This window comes from Polypterus senegalus, chromosome 11 (assembly GCF_016835505.1).
Source record: "Polypterus senegalus isolate Bchr_013 chromosome 11, ASM1683550v1, whole genome shotgun sequence".
NCBI classification, from domain to species: domain Eukaryota; kingdom Metazoa; phylum Chordata; class Cladistia; order Polypteriformes; family Polypteridae; genus Polypterus; species Polypterus senegalus.
This window is the reverse complement of record NC_053164.1, coordinates 4,438,735-4,454,918: the sequence shown is the minus strand read 5'-3', so window position 1 is coordinate 4,454,918 and position 16,184 is coordinate 4,438,735. Positions and strand designations below refer to the sequence as shown.

The 16,184-nt window shown below is 41.3% G+C and overlaps 1 protein-coding gene across 1 annotated transcript; it reads right to left on the bottom strand.

Moving 5' to 3' along the window:
• Positions 1-14,029: 14,029 nt before the first annotated feature.
• LOC120539734 (actin-related protein 2/3 complex subunit 3-A-like) lies at positions 14,030-14,709 on the bottom strand. Its single transcript, XM_039770115.1, has one exon. The coding sequence runs from the start codon at positions 14,606-14,608 to the stop codon at positions 14,072-14,074; it is 537 nt and encodes a 178-aa protein (XP_039626049.1). The 5' UTR covers positions 14,609-14,709; the 3' UTR covers positions 14,030-14,071.
• Between the last annotated feature and the right edge of the window lie 1,475 nt (positions 14,710-16,184).

The following is a 16,184-nucleotide window of genomic DNA, read 5'->3' as shown; positions in this document are numbered from 1 at the left end:
TCTGCAGCACCCCCTAGCGGCCACCCCATCTCCCAACCGGGCTGCTGTGGTGGACTCCATGTCCCATGGAGTCACGGGGGAGGTTGAGGAGGAATCCACTGCCAGGTAGACTGCCCCCAAGCGCCCCGGGGTAGATATTGCAAAGTCCATGATGGCTCCCCCGGGACGTATGCATCAGAGGCGTCCCGGCCAGGCATGGGACCCGGCTGTCCGTCACAATATATATACTAGCAAAATACCCGCGAAGTACTGCCTTAAAATTTTTATTAAGAAGAAAATTAAACCTTTTTAAACTGAGGGAAAATATACCAATAATTATTTGTTAAGGATCTCTTTGTATACCACATTGTCAGTTCGGAACTCCAGTTGTAATATGACCAAGCTGTGCGCTGAGCTTACTCTTGAGCATGCAACGTACAATTGCCCATGTGAACAGTAATCTTGTCTTAAATCTCACAGCTTGGATTGCTGCTGTCATAATCAGTTTGAGTTTCATGGTTTGTTTCAATTATGACAGTATTTGTAGGACTTGTTGTGTTGAAGTGACATTCTGCATCTGTCAAGCGTTGTAAGCATATAACCGGTTTCATCGATAACTTCACATCCAGCTTTTGAGAGTTCAAACATTCATAAACATCAAAGTGTCCACTACTGAAATCGTCACCTGTCAATCTAAGATGTTTAAGAGGCATTGGCGGTTGTCGAAAGGTGTAAAATATTTGGCCATTTTGGTACACTTGAAAGCGACAACCGAAACAATTCAGTGGCAGCCATCAACTCACATGCAGAACCATAGGTGAAGGGCTTAAGCATTTCACTCTTCTAGTGCTCCTGTGTAGTCTAATTATCTCCTGTACCATCATCAGTCCACACCTTGAACCTGTCCCAGTCATTCAATACATAAGACACAATGTTCCTCCGGATATCAAGAGTGAGCCTAATACGGCCGTGCAATATGTAACAAAGAGAATGGAAAAGGTAGGTGCCATCTCCGGGCATGGAAACCACTCGGTAAGTGACAGTTCTTTGATCGATGGTGATCACCTCGATAGACATGTTAATGGGGGTACGGTTGGAATGATAAAAGAAATGGGTACCTGAACAATGTAAAGTAAGTCTAAAATACCTACACAATAACTATAACCGTAATAAATGAACAATAAAACAGCGGAGAAGCCGTGGATTAAATAAAAAGGTTGTAGTTATCAGCAGGGAGACTGAATCCCGTAGCGAAGCAATGAAGGGAATGTAGAGACTGGAGCGACGGATGGCCTTATATAGGCAGGCAGCCAACAACGTGGGAGGCGTTGGGATGGGGAACCCAATGCCGCCTCGCACGGTGACCGAGCTGCAGGCTATGGGTGTATATATGTGCGTAAGTAGGATTCAGTTAGCATTGGGAACCCGCGTACCAAATTTCTTGAAGATGGACCCATAAGTAACAAAGACCGTTGAAAAGTTCAAAATGGCGGCCGATAGTGGCACCATACCACCGAAATAAGTACCAAATTTCAGCCTTCTATCTACACGGGAAGTTGGAGAATTAGTGATGTTGGAAAGTTCAATATGGCGGCCGACAGTGGTGTCATACCATCGAAATAAGTAAGTACATCGGTTTCAGTTAGCGCAGGGAAGCCGCCTATCAAATTTCGTGAAGATGGGGCCATAAATAAGAAAGTTCAACATGGAGAACATTGTCAACTGTTATGACTGTTACGCATACATGGGAAGTTGGAGAATTAGTGATGAGTGAGTGAGTGAGTGAGTGAGTAAGTGAGTGAGTGAGGGCTTTGCCTTTTATTTTTATATATACTGTATATATATATATATATATATATATATATATATATATATATATCCATCCATCCATTGTCTAACCCGCTGAATCCGAATACAGGGTCACGGGGGTCTGCCGGAGCCAATCCCAGCCAACACAGGGCACAAGGCAGGAACCAATCCTGAGCAGGGTGCCAACCCACTGCAGTATATATATATATATATATATATATATATATATATATATATATATAGTCATAAAAGACTCCGGACGGTCAAAAAGGTTTGGGGCAGCCACCTGTATATTATAATCCTGGCTGCAAAAGGTTTAGATGACTGTTACAAGACTGAGTCCAAAACAGAACTGAATATGTGGAGGTAAGATGGCGGTTTAAGGGCTGGTGGAGGAAATTATGTCATCTATGCCAGAACCAGAAGTGACATCTTCAGGACCGGAAGTGATGTCATCAGTGGCAGCAGGACCAGAAGTGACATCGTCAAAGGTATCAGAGCCTGAAGTGATGTCATCAGAGGCACCGGAGCCTGGCGGGATTTCCCGGGAATGATATTCCAGGAACTAAAAGAGACAGTCAGCACACTCAGCCACCCCCTGGTCCGATGTAGTATTACAATTACGTGTGTGTGACTATATATATATATATATATATATATATATATATATATATATATATAGTTAAAGATGAGACAACAGAGTCATTAAAAGATTTGGGCAGCCACCTGCATAATTATTCCTGGCTGCAAAAGGTTTAAATTGAGAGTACAATTGTGTACAGAATTGAGTCCAAAACAGAACTGTCTTGATGAGGCAAAGATGTGACATCATCAGGGCTGGCAACGGAAGTGACATCATTGGGACCAGGCAGATTTTCCCGTAATCGGTCTGCAGTCGAAAGTGATAAAGGGTCAAGTGTGGAATTACCTTCATTCAGACCCTTTAGCTGCCTCCCATGCGTATGTGTGTGACAGTATACATATATAATATATATATAGTGGAAACCAGGGGTGCTCCAGCCGCCCCAACCCCGACACAGGCAGGTAAAGGCACGAATTCTAGCACAGCACACATTTATTTATAAGTGGGGAAACACTTTTGCCTCGCTCCCCACAGCAGCACAGTACAATGCAGCAACACAATTCTTTCTCTTTCTCTCCTTTCCACCTTCCCTCCTCCTTCACAAGCTTCATCCCTCTTCCTCCCTACTCTGGCTCCCTGAATGGAGTGAGGCGGCTCCTCTTATGATGGCCCTGGGAGTGTTTCAGGTGGCTTATTATTCAGACCTGGAATCACTTCCAGGTGTGGTGAAAGCCCGAAGTAGGCCTCGGCAGCTCCCCCGGCGGCCCCCATGGATCCCAACAGGGCTGTGCCAAACTCCAACTCTCAGCATGCCCTGCAGGAATCCGTGGTGCCACAGCCACCTAGGATGGCTGGCATCTAGCATCCCGGGGAAGGTAGTGCCTTGTACATGCCCTCTCCCTCGCTCCTTCCATCCAACTAACATCCCAGGTTGGGTAATGGCCGTGCCCGCCCGTCACATATACATGACTAGATGTGGACTACACAAACAAACATACTCTCTAACATATAGGCTGGCTGTTTAGTGGTTATTTAGATTTCTATGTTATCTTGACACAGATAAATAGTTTTAAGATACCAAGTCTTTATGGATGTTGTCCAATGTTGTGTGCAGTTGTTGCTTTGTTGTGGCTCCGGGTTTAAGTAGAAGACTTCTTGCATTGGAGTGCACACTTTTTCTTTGCTGCATGATCCTTGTCACTGTTGTGCTTCTGCTTCCTTAGCTACCTTCTGCTGTCTTTTGCCACTTCATAGTGAAAAGTCATTCCTCATTCTAGCCTAAGAGTTTGGATGCTGAATTGTCCTTCTTCAAGAAACGGCTGCTTATAAGCAGAGGGGGCTCAGTGCTTAGCACGGCAGACTGGATCTCAGCTCTCAGGCTCACAAAGAGAAGAGTTTGTTGGCTTTGGTTCTTCAAGCAAGAGCGGCTCATTGCTTTTATGTTCAGAGATCAGGATTCATGTGCCATTCAAACAGTTCAAAATATACCCAGCATTCAATACTGCTGGCAAAGAGTTTGGCATCTTTGTGTCCTGTAATAGAGAAGGGTGGATGTGCAGACCGACAACAATCATGCCCTGAATTGCTGGTTGTGAATGTAACTGAAATGACACCTTATGCAACTTTGTGAGTACGTTGTTTCAAAGCAATTGCTTTATTCATGTGATTCCATGATACAGTAGCTAGTGCTGTTCTGTTGAAGTGTCACTCATTTCTGCAAATACGTGATGAGGTTTCTCAGTCAGACTTGTTCAAAGAATCCAAGACACACTTCCTTGGGCTGATGCCTACTTCAGAGAATGAAAGAATCAAATTGAGGAATCAGCCGAGTGAAACACAGCCACATCCTTCACGGGAGTGAGTGGGAGTCAGTCTTTCGCCCCATTTATGTGTTTGATATTCATGCTGTGATATGTTGATAGTTGTAGGACTTCATGAGTTGTCCGAATACTGTCGACTCTGTTTAAGTGCAAGGCCTGGGGACACGATCACCACGTACACTTAATAGGAGTGCAACATGTCAGTCCTGAAAGTTGACCTTTCAGTTACCCCACCTACTAGCCTAGTCAAACGTAATAAAACATTCATTAAAATAGAAGAATATAGTGGATACATGTATAATGCATACATACACATTAACTGTTCAGATATAATGTACTGTACCTGTACGTCTTCAGCCTTCCCTATTCTTTTTCATTTTCTGTCTGGATCACCGTTGTTCTGCCAGTCTTGCAATATCAATTACTTATTCTTGTAAATCCAAGAAATCTGGCTAGGATGAACACTGCAATGTTTCGCAACACACTCTCCTTGTTGTCAAGTCTGTTTAAGACATCGACACATTTAGCCAGAGACAACGATTTTTGCACATGGAACATGAAGTTGACACCATAGTCAATAGTCCCGACAGCTAACTTATCACAGTTGAGCTGTAAGGCTAATCCGTAATGTCATTCGTTGCTAAAGGACTTTTGTTTAACACATTAGCAGTTCTGAGACGACATCAACATAAGAATACACTGCTAAACTGAGTACAGCCTACACCTAGTAACTGCACAGTAAACTGTTAGGCCTCAGTACACATCAGCACCTGAACAATCCGCCTTCAGCCGGACACAAGAGCTAAGCTACTTACATCATTGCACGCTAATTACGTTATTTGAGCGTGTCAATCAATATCATTGTTTGACTAGTGGATGTGAAGAGACTGTGCAGTTAGCCGAAGTGAAACTGGAAGGAGAGAATAGCAATGGGATCAATAATGTATATGTGCTTTAACGAATTGTGTGCTTATCCAAGGTTATTACCCATTTATTTGACTTTATACAAATAGGGACCGTGCAAGTCACGTGCAACTAAGCAGAGCACAGCCTGTGCTTAGTGGAGTTGACTGTACATTTTACTTTAAAATGGGCTTGAGTGACCTGTTGTCTACACTGGAAGAAGTCCTGAAGAGATTACAAAAGGAACAAGAGCTCATCTTAGTATTTTAGGAGAGCATGCCATTCAAATTCTTACCAGGACAGCAACTTGGGCAGGCCATGCTAACAATTTCTAACAGTGCTCTGTCACGAAGTCAAAGTCCAGCAGGGCTGCCTTCTGTGTGAAGTTCCTTGTTTTCTCTGCATCCATATTGATCATGCTTAGGAATACTGGCAGTTCCCACGGTCAAAAAACACGATGTTATATTTATCACATTTAACAAAATGGCTCAATGTGAGCAAGAGTGAATCTGGAACTAAACGCATTCAGAAATGGCCCACACTAAATATTAATTTTGAAACTCGAACCTGTGGACATCACAGGTAACCTAAAAAACTGGATCTCTACTTGGATAAATTGCAGGAGACAAAGAGTACAGATAAGAGGAGAAAGGAGTGAGGTCACCTGTGGAGTCCCTCAGGGGTCTGTACTTGGACCATCTTTACTGTTTCTGATTTATTTTAATGACATTGATTCTGGTGTAGTTATTAAACATGTGAAATTCACAAAAGACAATAAGATAGAAGGAATGGCAAACAAGGAGGAGGAAGCAAAAAGAATTCAAAAAGACCTGGACAATCTTCAGAACTGGGCAAAGAACACTTGGAAAATGCAGCTTAATGTAGAAAATGTGGGCAAAATAAACATCAATTATAAATACAAGATAACTAATCTATAACTAATAGATAGATAGATAGATAGATAGATAGATAGATAGATAGATAGATAGATAGATAGATAGATAGATAGATAGATAGATAGATGTGAAAGGCACTATAAAATAGATAGAAAGACAGATAGATATGAAATACATTATAAAATAGATAGATAGTGTGGCAGATAGGGGGCGTTATCGCTCCCTTGAACCCTTGTCCACAACTACAGACACCAGGTAAAAGTCCAAATGATGACTTTATTAAATCACCACAGTGCACAAAGCACCCTCTTCCTCCATTATACTCATATAAATCACAATTAACAAATACAATAAATCAATCCTCCACTCCCAGATGCGTTGCCACCTTTCCACCCAGCTCAGCTCGCGGTCTGAGAGCTCTCATAGTCCTTTTATATATCCTGACCCGGAAGTGTTCCAATCCCCAGTCCATGTGACTCTCAATCACTTCCGGATCAGGTACATGTCCTTTTCTTCTCACCCCGGAAGCATGTCGCTCTTCTTCTGAAGCACTTCCGGGTTATAGGGCACAAAGGAATCTTCGGTCCTCCCTGCAGCTCCCTCTTGCAGCCCCTGTGGTATCCAGCAGGGCTGAGAATAAAAACTACAAAGTCCATGACTCCCTGCTGGTCTTCAGGGCACCTCCATACTGCATGGAGGGCTTCATCTGGAGGCCTGGGGGTATTGGCCGGGATGACAAACCGGCCAGATACCACAATAGATAGATGTAAAAGGCTCTATATGATAGATAGATAGATAGATAGATAGATAGATAGATAGATAGATAGATAGATAGATAGATAGATAGATAGATAGATAGATATGAAAGGCATAAGATAGATAGATAGATAGATAGATAGATAGATAGATAGATAGATAGATAGATAGATAGATAGATAGATAGATAGATAGATAGATAGATAGATTTGTGCAGCCTTACCATTAATAACAGAAATGTACAAACAGCATTATCAGTTAGAATTTGTGGCTTGGGTTGTTGTGACATTGTGATGTAATTCATCCCTCAAACACAAACTCTCACTCCAAGCTGTGAGTAGGTGTGAAAAGCTTTGTAAGTACTTCTTACTTCATATACTAACATTTAAAAGTTCTTATCCTAGTCAGACTTGATAAATATGGGCACTGGAATCTGACTTGGCCATTCCAAGAGCCTCATTTATAAAGCTTATATGCACAAAAAAGGGCTCAAATTGTGCATAAACAACTTCTCATGCAAACATTGTGATTTATAAAATATACCTGGATGGGGAAGCATGTGTAAATATATAGCAACTCTGGCTTATGCTTATGCAGCATTACAGAGAAACTGGGAAATGCCGACACCCATGGCAAGGTAGGCAAATGCAGCCGAACCACTTAAATACTTAAATATGACTCACACACATAATAATTCATATCAGTGAGCCATTATTAGAATGTGTGTTGATGTGGCAAAAATACTACACCTCAGAAAAAGATGACTACGACATACAGACTGTATTTTAGTGTTCTTTTGAGAGCTGCAATGCTGAGTATTTGTAGTGAACAACTTTTTAGTTTTTCATCAATTTAATCAGCTGCCTGTTCTTTCTACTCACAGAAACTGGCCAATAGGTGAGGAATATCTCTGCCAAGCTTCACTCCATCATGCCTGCTATGCCTGGAAGCCAATAACCGACCAGTGAAGTTCCACATTCAGTTTTTGTATGGTGTGGGTGCACACATATGAAACCTAACATGTTTTTATTGACATAATAAAAATGCAGCCATGTCTGGTTCTCCTAATGTAATTTTAGGACTATAATTTAATTTCATATTGCAATAAGGGCACCTAGGCAGAATGAACCTGCTGTTTTTAACCAGACATTTGTTTAAAGCACAAGTCATCTGTGATGCTGCGATGTGACTGGCATACATCATATCTCGATGACCTGGTGATTTTATTTATTTTGATGCAAAACAGCTTTGACAGATGTGGTGGTGTTCTACATGGTGAAGGGCTTGTTGGTAACCCCCTCAGTGTTTCATATGGCCTGTACTACTCATTGTAACAGCAATCATGTCATTTCCAGTGCCAGGTGATAGCAGCTGCCTGCTCAGATGCTGGTCCCTTTCTTGGACCCTTAGAATGCAGAGGAGAGGCGCTATAATCCTGCACATGGCCCTGCACTGTCACTTGCGGAGCACAGCCAGATACTCTTGAAAGCAGGTGCCAGGGTCTCGATGCACCAGGTGGGAGCTGCTCTATTGACCAATGGAGTTCTACAGTGTGGTGATTGTATATGTATGAGGTTGATTAGCAGGCTCCATATGTGGAGGTTTCAGGGTGGCATTCAAAGCACATTCGTGTATGTAAATTTACAAGGTGACTGTGATTTATAAAAGGTAAATTGCATATTGATGTGTGTATGCCAGGTTTTATAAATCAAATTTTTGTTATTGGCGTACTCATTTTATTGTTTATTTGGTGTGCACATATTTTCTTGCTCAAATCTAATTTTTATAAATGAGGACCCAGGACAATAACAGTGTTGTTTTTAAGCCATTCCTGTGTAGCTTTTTATTTTATATTTGGGTTTGTTGTCTTGCTGAAAAGATACATTTTCTCCCAAGGTTGCTTCAGGCTTTCCACCGGGATTTCCAGAAGTTTTGCTGCATTCATTTTACCCTCAGAAACCTTCTTCACAGCGTGATGCTGCAACCATCATGCTACACGATGGGTAAAGTGTGTCTTTAATAATGTGAAGTGTAACGTGGTGTTTAGTCTCATGGCCAAAAAGCTCAGTTTTGGTCTTGTCAAGCCGTGGAACTTTCACAGTCTCGCATGTGCCTACTGGATTCACTTAAAAGTGTCTTTAAAAAATACTCTGATAACATTTATCCTTGAGTGCTTAAGGATGATATTGAGTGCAGTTATACACAATTGTCATATATTTTTAGGAAGTCATTCAACATTGCGGAAATTGCTAAGGACTGGAGAACAGCGTAATGTGCATCACAAGTAAATTAATAGAAGGAATTATTAAGGAGAAAATTGAGCAGCACACAGAACGGGATTTATAGGGAACGGTCAGCATGGGTCCAGACAAAGAAGGTCATACTTTACAAACATGCTGGAATTCTATGAGGAAGAAACAAAAGAATACGATCAGAGTGGAACATACAATGTTATTTATCTGGACTTTCAGAAAACCTTTGATAAGGTACCACATGAGATGGTGGGCATCAATCTAAAAGAAGTGGGAGCTCAGGGTGTAGTGTGTAGATGGGTCCAAAATTGCCTAAAACATAGGAAACAGAAGGTTATGTTGTGAATAATTGGGTGATGTTAAAAATGGTGTCCTGCAGGTGTCCAGTTCTCCCTGCGGCTCCCTCTGTGTGGTAGTAAAACAGGACAGTGAGGAGGGCCCTGGCTGGCTCCCCACTCCTGATATCATGCTTCCCCCTCCCCTCGGCCCACAGCCTCTGTCTCGGATTAGCATCAATATATCGCTCCTGCAACAAAACTATGATTCTTAGTGAAACCATGAACTATAAATACCTGGCAGTGCAGCTGGATGATAAATTGGACAGTTTGACATCCGTGGCAGAGTGACGGGTGCTGAGCTGGCTCCTGTCAATCATGGAGAATCCACGGCATCCACTGAACAGGATCATCTCCAGACAGAGGAGCAGCTTCAGACAGACTGCTGTCACCGTCCTGCTCCACTGACAGACTGAGGAGACCCCACACTATGCGACTCTTCAATTCCACCCGGGGGGATAAACGGTAACATTATACAAAGTTATTGTCTGTTATACCTGCATTTTTCTCACTTTTTAATTTAATATTGTTCTTTATCAGTATGCTGCTGTTGGAGTATGTGAATTTCCATTTGGGATTAATAAAGTATCTATCTATCTATCTATCTATCTATCTATCTATCTATCTATCTATCTATCTATCTATCTATCTATCTATCTATCTATCTATCTATCTATCTAAACTGGACAGTGAGGAGGGCCCTGTCCAGCTCCCCATGCCTGACGTCACACTTCCCCCTCCCCTCGGCCCACAGCCTCTGTCTTAGAACATAGCGCTCCTGAAAGCGAACTATGATTCTTATCGAGATGAGAGAAGTTGCAAAATCAACCAGAATGTTGAAGCAAATTCAAGAAAAAAATCCGATCTGAATCCGTTAAGTAGTTCTCTTGTTCGCTGGCTAAGCGGAAGTAAGGAATGCCTCCAAGGCTGGTGCATCAGTGAGAACGGTCCTGCCCCCCTCCCCTCAGCCCTCTATGTCTCTCTTGGATTTATGCAAATAAATCAGTACAGCGAGTGAACTATGTTACTTAGTGCAATGAGAGAAGTCGCAAAATCAACCGGAATGTTCAAGCAAATTATAGAAAAAAACCCAATCTAAATTCATTCAGTAGTTCTCTCATGAAAGCGGACACACATACAACCATACAGACAGACAGATGTTGGATTTTATATATATATATATATATATATATATATATATAGAGAGAGAGAGAGAGAGAGAGAGAGAGAGAGAGAGAGAGAGTGAGAGAGATGATCTGGATAAGAATATAAACAACTAGCTGGTTAAGTTTGCAGATGATACCAAGCTAGAGTTATTGGCATCTTGAATCTGTTGAATCATCACAGAGGGACTTGGATACCATACAGGCTTGGGTAGCTTTGTGGCAGATGAAATTTAATGTCAGCAAATGTAAAGAATTACACATATAATAAAATAAAATAAAAATGTGAGGTTTGAATACACAATGGGCGGTTGGAAAATCAAAATTATGCCTTATGAGAAGAATTTAGGAGTCATAGTGGACTCAACACTATCAATTGCCAGACAGTTTTTGGAAGCCATTAAGAAACTAACAGGATGTCAGGTTATATAGCGCCTTGATGTGTGGAGTACAAGTCACAGGAGGTTTGGCTCAAGCTTTATAACACACTGGCGAGGCCTAATCTGGGGTACTGGGTGCAGTTTTGGTCTCCAGACTACTAAAAGAACACAGCAGCACTCAAAAAGGTCCAGAGAAGAGCGACTAGGCTGATTGAGGGCTACAGGGGGTGAGTTATGAGGAAAAATTAAAAGAGCTGAGCCTTTGCAGTTTAAACAAAAGGAGATTAAGAGGAGACATGATGAAAGTGTTTAAAATGATAAAGGCAATTAGTCCAGTGGGTTGAGATGTTGACTTTAAGATGAGTTCAACAGGAACACGGGTGCATTGTTGGAAATTTCTCAAGGGTAAATTTTGCACAAACATCAGGATGTTTTTCTTCGTATAGAGAATCAGAGAAATAAATGGATGGAATAAATTAATAAATTGTGTCCTGGATAGTAGGACTTCAGGGACATTCGATGCTCTACTTGGTGTTGATTTGCAAGAATCAGGTGGATAGAATTGGTGGGCCTTGTTTGGCTCAATGACCTGTTCTTGCCATTCTTTTTTCTATTGTTCTATTTAACAAAAGGAGGAGAATCACAGTTTCCAATGCAGAGAATGTATAAACATGTGTAGGCTGAGATTAAATTTGTGTCTCCTGGAGAACTGCTGATTAGCAGTGCTAACTGTTGTGGCACCTCTTGGTAGATCGATGGACGGACTTCTGTATCAAAGCTGGTAGAAGTTTTTTTGAATACATTGTACTATTCTGCTCCACACTGCATTTAAATCATGGCAAAATGTCTGCCACAGTGCACCACTGATGATGCACACTGTTTTCCAGGCACTTCAAGTAACATTCAGAAGCTTTTCATTGTCAGTTCATCAAATTCTTTGCATGTGAAAATGTGAAACGTGAAGTTTTTACTGAGCATTTTTGTAGCATGAAAGGACAACAGGAGCATAACCTACATTTATTTATTTACAGTGAAGAAGAAAGCAGCAACTGAATTACACCAAGACGAACACGCTGGGGAGGTTTAAATGGATCTTGGACACGTCTTTAATGTCATGCTTCCTTCCCCTTGATTGAGTTGTTAGATTTTCCTCAATTAAAATGCGACAGTAGAGGTACCACATGCGACACACAGGAGCAGGCTGACATTTCTCCCCAGCCACAACTTTAGCTCCCAGAACACTTTGAGCTGTCAGGATTTGCTAAAATGGTCCCAACAATAATGAATAATGAAACGGGCAGACGGATTTAAGAAGCTAGGAGATTCATGTGGAATAGAGAGGGGTGATGGTGGCGATGGGGAGGGTCATTTTATTTAAATTGAGCACATCAATGCAATTAAGAGGAAGTCATCATAGTATCTGAGATGTTGTGTGTCCTCCTCTGACACGACACGCTGATGCATTTTAAAATTTTACTTGCACCATTCATGCTTCGCTTTTTTGTTTCAATCTTATGAAGGAAAAGCCTGCGTACTCATTTCCTAAACCCTTGATTCAATCCAATCCATTTTTTTCCAGCATGAAAATTTGCCAATTTGATGCATTATTTTTAGGAAGTCACTGCGCACTGGAGAGATTCTGAAGGATTGGAAAATGGCAAATATAATCCCATTATAGAAAAAGGGTGACAGGGCAGATCCAAGCGACTGTAGGCCAGTAAGCTTAGCATGCATCACATAAAAATTAATGGAAGGAGTTTTCTCTATTTTTATAAAATCCAATGTCTGTCTTCTTTTCACAAGAGAACTACTTAACGGATTTAGATCCATTTTTTTTCTATAATTTGCTTGAACATCCTGGTTGATTTTGTGACTTCTCTTATTGCCCTTTGTATCATAGTTCACTTGTGGTACCGACTAATTTGTGTGAATCCGAGAGTGAGGCAGTGGGGTGAGGCCCTCCTCACTCACTCACGAACCAGCCTCGGCGTGTTCCTTACCTCTGCTTAGCTAGCGAACGAGAGAACTACTCAATTGAATTAGAATTGAATTTTTTTCTATAATTTGCTTGAACATTCTGGTTGATTTTGCAACTTCTCTCATCACATGAAGAATCATAGTTTGCTTGCAGGAGTGATATATTCACGTTATTCCGAGACAGAAGCTGCGGGCCAAGGTGAGGAGGATGTGTGTGACATCAGGATTAGGGAGCCGGGCAGAGCTCTCCTCAGTGTCCTGTTTCATTACTACGCGGGTGGAGCTGCGGGGGACAGCTAGTTAAGGATAAGATTAACCAACACTTGGCAAGAACAGTCAGCATGGGTTCAGAAGAGGGAGGTTGTGTTTTACTAACATGTTGGAATTCTATGAGGAGGCAACAAAAGGATACGATTAGAGTGGAGAAGATGATATTATTTATCTTGACTTTCAGAAAGCATTTGATAAGGTGCCACATGAGAGGTTGAGCATCAGACTAAAAGAAGTGGGAGTACAGGGTGATGTTTTAAATGGGTGCAGGAAGCAGAGGGTGATGGTGTGAGGAACCTCATTAGAATTTGCCGATGTTAACAGTGGTGTCCAGCAGGGGGCAGTGAAGAGGCTGCTGCTATTTTTAATAAATATAAATGATTTAGATAGGAATATAAGTAACAAGCTGGTTAAATTTGCAGATGACACCAAGACAGGTGGATTAGCAGATAATTTGGAATCCGTTATATCATCACAGAAACACTTGGACAGCAGACAGGCTTGGGCAGATTTGTGGATGATGACATTTAATGTCAGTAAATGTAAAGTATTACACATGGGAAGTAAAAATGTAAGGTTTGAATACACAATGGGAGGTCTGAAAATAAAGAGTCCATCTTATGAGAAGGATTTAGCAGTTGTAGTGGACTCTAAGTTATCAACTTCTCGACAGTGTCCAGAAGCCATTAAGAAGGCTAACAGAATGTTAGGTTATATAGCGCCTTGATGTGTGGAGTTCAAGTCACAAGAGGTTCTGCTCAAGCTTTATAACACACTGGTGAGGCCTCATCTGGAGTCCTGAGTTCAGTTTTCTACTCCAGGTTACAACAACAACATTTACAACAACATTTATTTATATAGCACATTTTCATACAAACAGTAGCTCAAAGTGCAACGCATAAAAGAATAATACAATCCAAATAATGAACAATGGGTTTGGATGTTGATTTATTGGCCTGGGGCGGACAGACTTTTGTTCATAAACTGCTTCTTCACAAAGCACATCCACCACTTGCTAGGTTTATCTGTCTGGGGGTCAAAAACTTTTTCACACAGCCTTAAGCCAGTCTCCTTGCTAATTTGCTGTAAATATGCCCTCATTGTCTCTTCCTCCTGCTTGTTGCTCGGCTTGGCGTACATGGCGTTGAGCGGGAAGCCAGGCTCTCCAGGAATGGGGAAGTTAGTAATTCCCAGTGTGTACATCTCCTTCTCTCCTTGATTTCTGGAGCTGCACTTCTGCAGCTTTTTCAGGCATTCGGTAATGTACAGAGTCACATAAATCAGAGTCCTGTCTGCTTTGTTCTTGATTTCGTAGTTCTTGAAGAACACGTTGGCCTTAAAATAGTAGATGCCTTCTTCGATGATGTCGTTTTCTTTGGTTTCTCTGGGGGCTGGACCCTTAAACTGCATTTTGAGGGGCAGTAATGCCATGTTGCCAATTTGCTTGACATCAGGCTCCATCAGGCTTGAATGGTAGGCCGGCATTTTCACAGTTCACAAATAACGTCCCCGATCCACAATATTTGAGAAACACGACAAGCAAAAGAAAGCGCAAGACACTTCCGTGGTCGCACCCAGCACAGCGCCCGACAAGAACATAGCAGCAATCGAACAGGTCCAGAGAAGAGCGACTAGGCTGATTCAGGGCTACAGGGGTTGAAATATGAGTTTAAGTAATTATACAGTTTAAGCAAAATAAGATTATGAACATGAACTTGTTCTCAATCCCACTTTTTGTAAAAATTGATTGATTTGTATGGAATGACTGCAATAAAATGAATATTTCAAAAAAAAAAAAAAAAGGCGACATGAACGTACTGTTTAAAATTATGAAGTGAATTAGTCCAGTGTATCGAGACTGTTATTTCAAAATAAGTTCATCAAGAACACAGGATCACAGTTGGAAACTTGTTAAGGGTAAATTTCACACAAACATTACAACGTTTTTCTTTACACAGAGAACAATAGATAGATAGATAGATAGATAGATAGATAGATAGATAGATAGATAGATAGATAGATAGATAGATAGATAGATAGATAGATAGATAGATAGAAAGGTGCAATATGATAGATAGATAGATAGATAGATAGATAGATAGATAGATAGATAGATAGATAGATAGATACTTTATTAATCCCAAGGGGAAATTCACATAATCCAGCAGCAGTATACTGATACAAAGAAACAATATTAAATTAAATAGTAATAAAAATGAAAAAAATTAAAATAAAATTAATGTTCGCATTTACTCCCCCGGGTGGAATTGAAGAGTCGCAGCATCTTACTGCAGATGTTGAAGGATGCCAACCTTCTCAGAAAGTATAGTCTGCTCTGACCTTTCTTACATAGAGCATCAGTATTGGCAGTCCAGTCCAATTTGTCATCCAATAGAGATTTGGGATTAGAGACCAAGTAGTGTGGAAGACAGTTCAGACTTCTCAAAACTTGACAATGTTTTTTGGTAAGAAATAAGTGCATAGGACTGGTGAGTTTTGTTGTGTTGAATGGTCTGTTTTTTTCTAGATTGTTCTAATAGAGTGTCATGGGAAACCTGAACCCATCCTAACCACAGCAGAAAACAGCTTTGAAAAGAGAAGCAGTTGAACAGAAAACAGGGATAGGTTAACAAATGGCAAGTAATCCTTAGGACAAGTGAGGGACTTGAGTATTCTGAGAAAACCCACATAGAAATTTGGAAAGGATGCAAACTGAATACAACCAGTCCCTGGAGATGTGAGGAGTCAGTACCACACATGCTGATTTGAGAACTCTCAGTAAATACTTAACCATGGCATATTGTAATGGATGGTACACATGGGCTGATATTACAACCAGTGTTTACCTGGGATCTTTACCCTTCTGGAAGGTCAGTGTAATGGAAGGACTGGGACAGAAGTTGTCTGGTGAAAAAGCAGCGTCCCTGGTCTGCGGTGCCCATTTGGAAACCCAGAGAGCGTACTAGGAGCAGGAGTCTCAAAGTAGAGTCCTGTTGGGTTCCACAGGTGCCACCAGAGTGTGCTGCAGGAGTTTATAATCCCAAATGCGTGAGACTTTCAC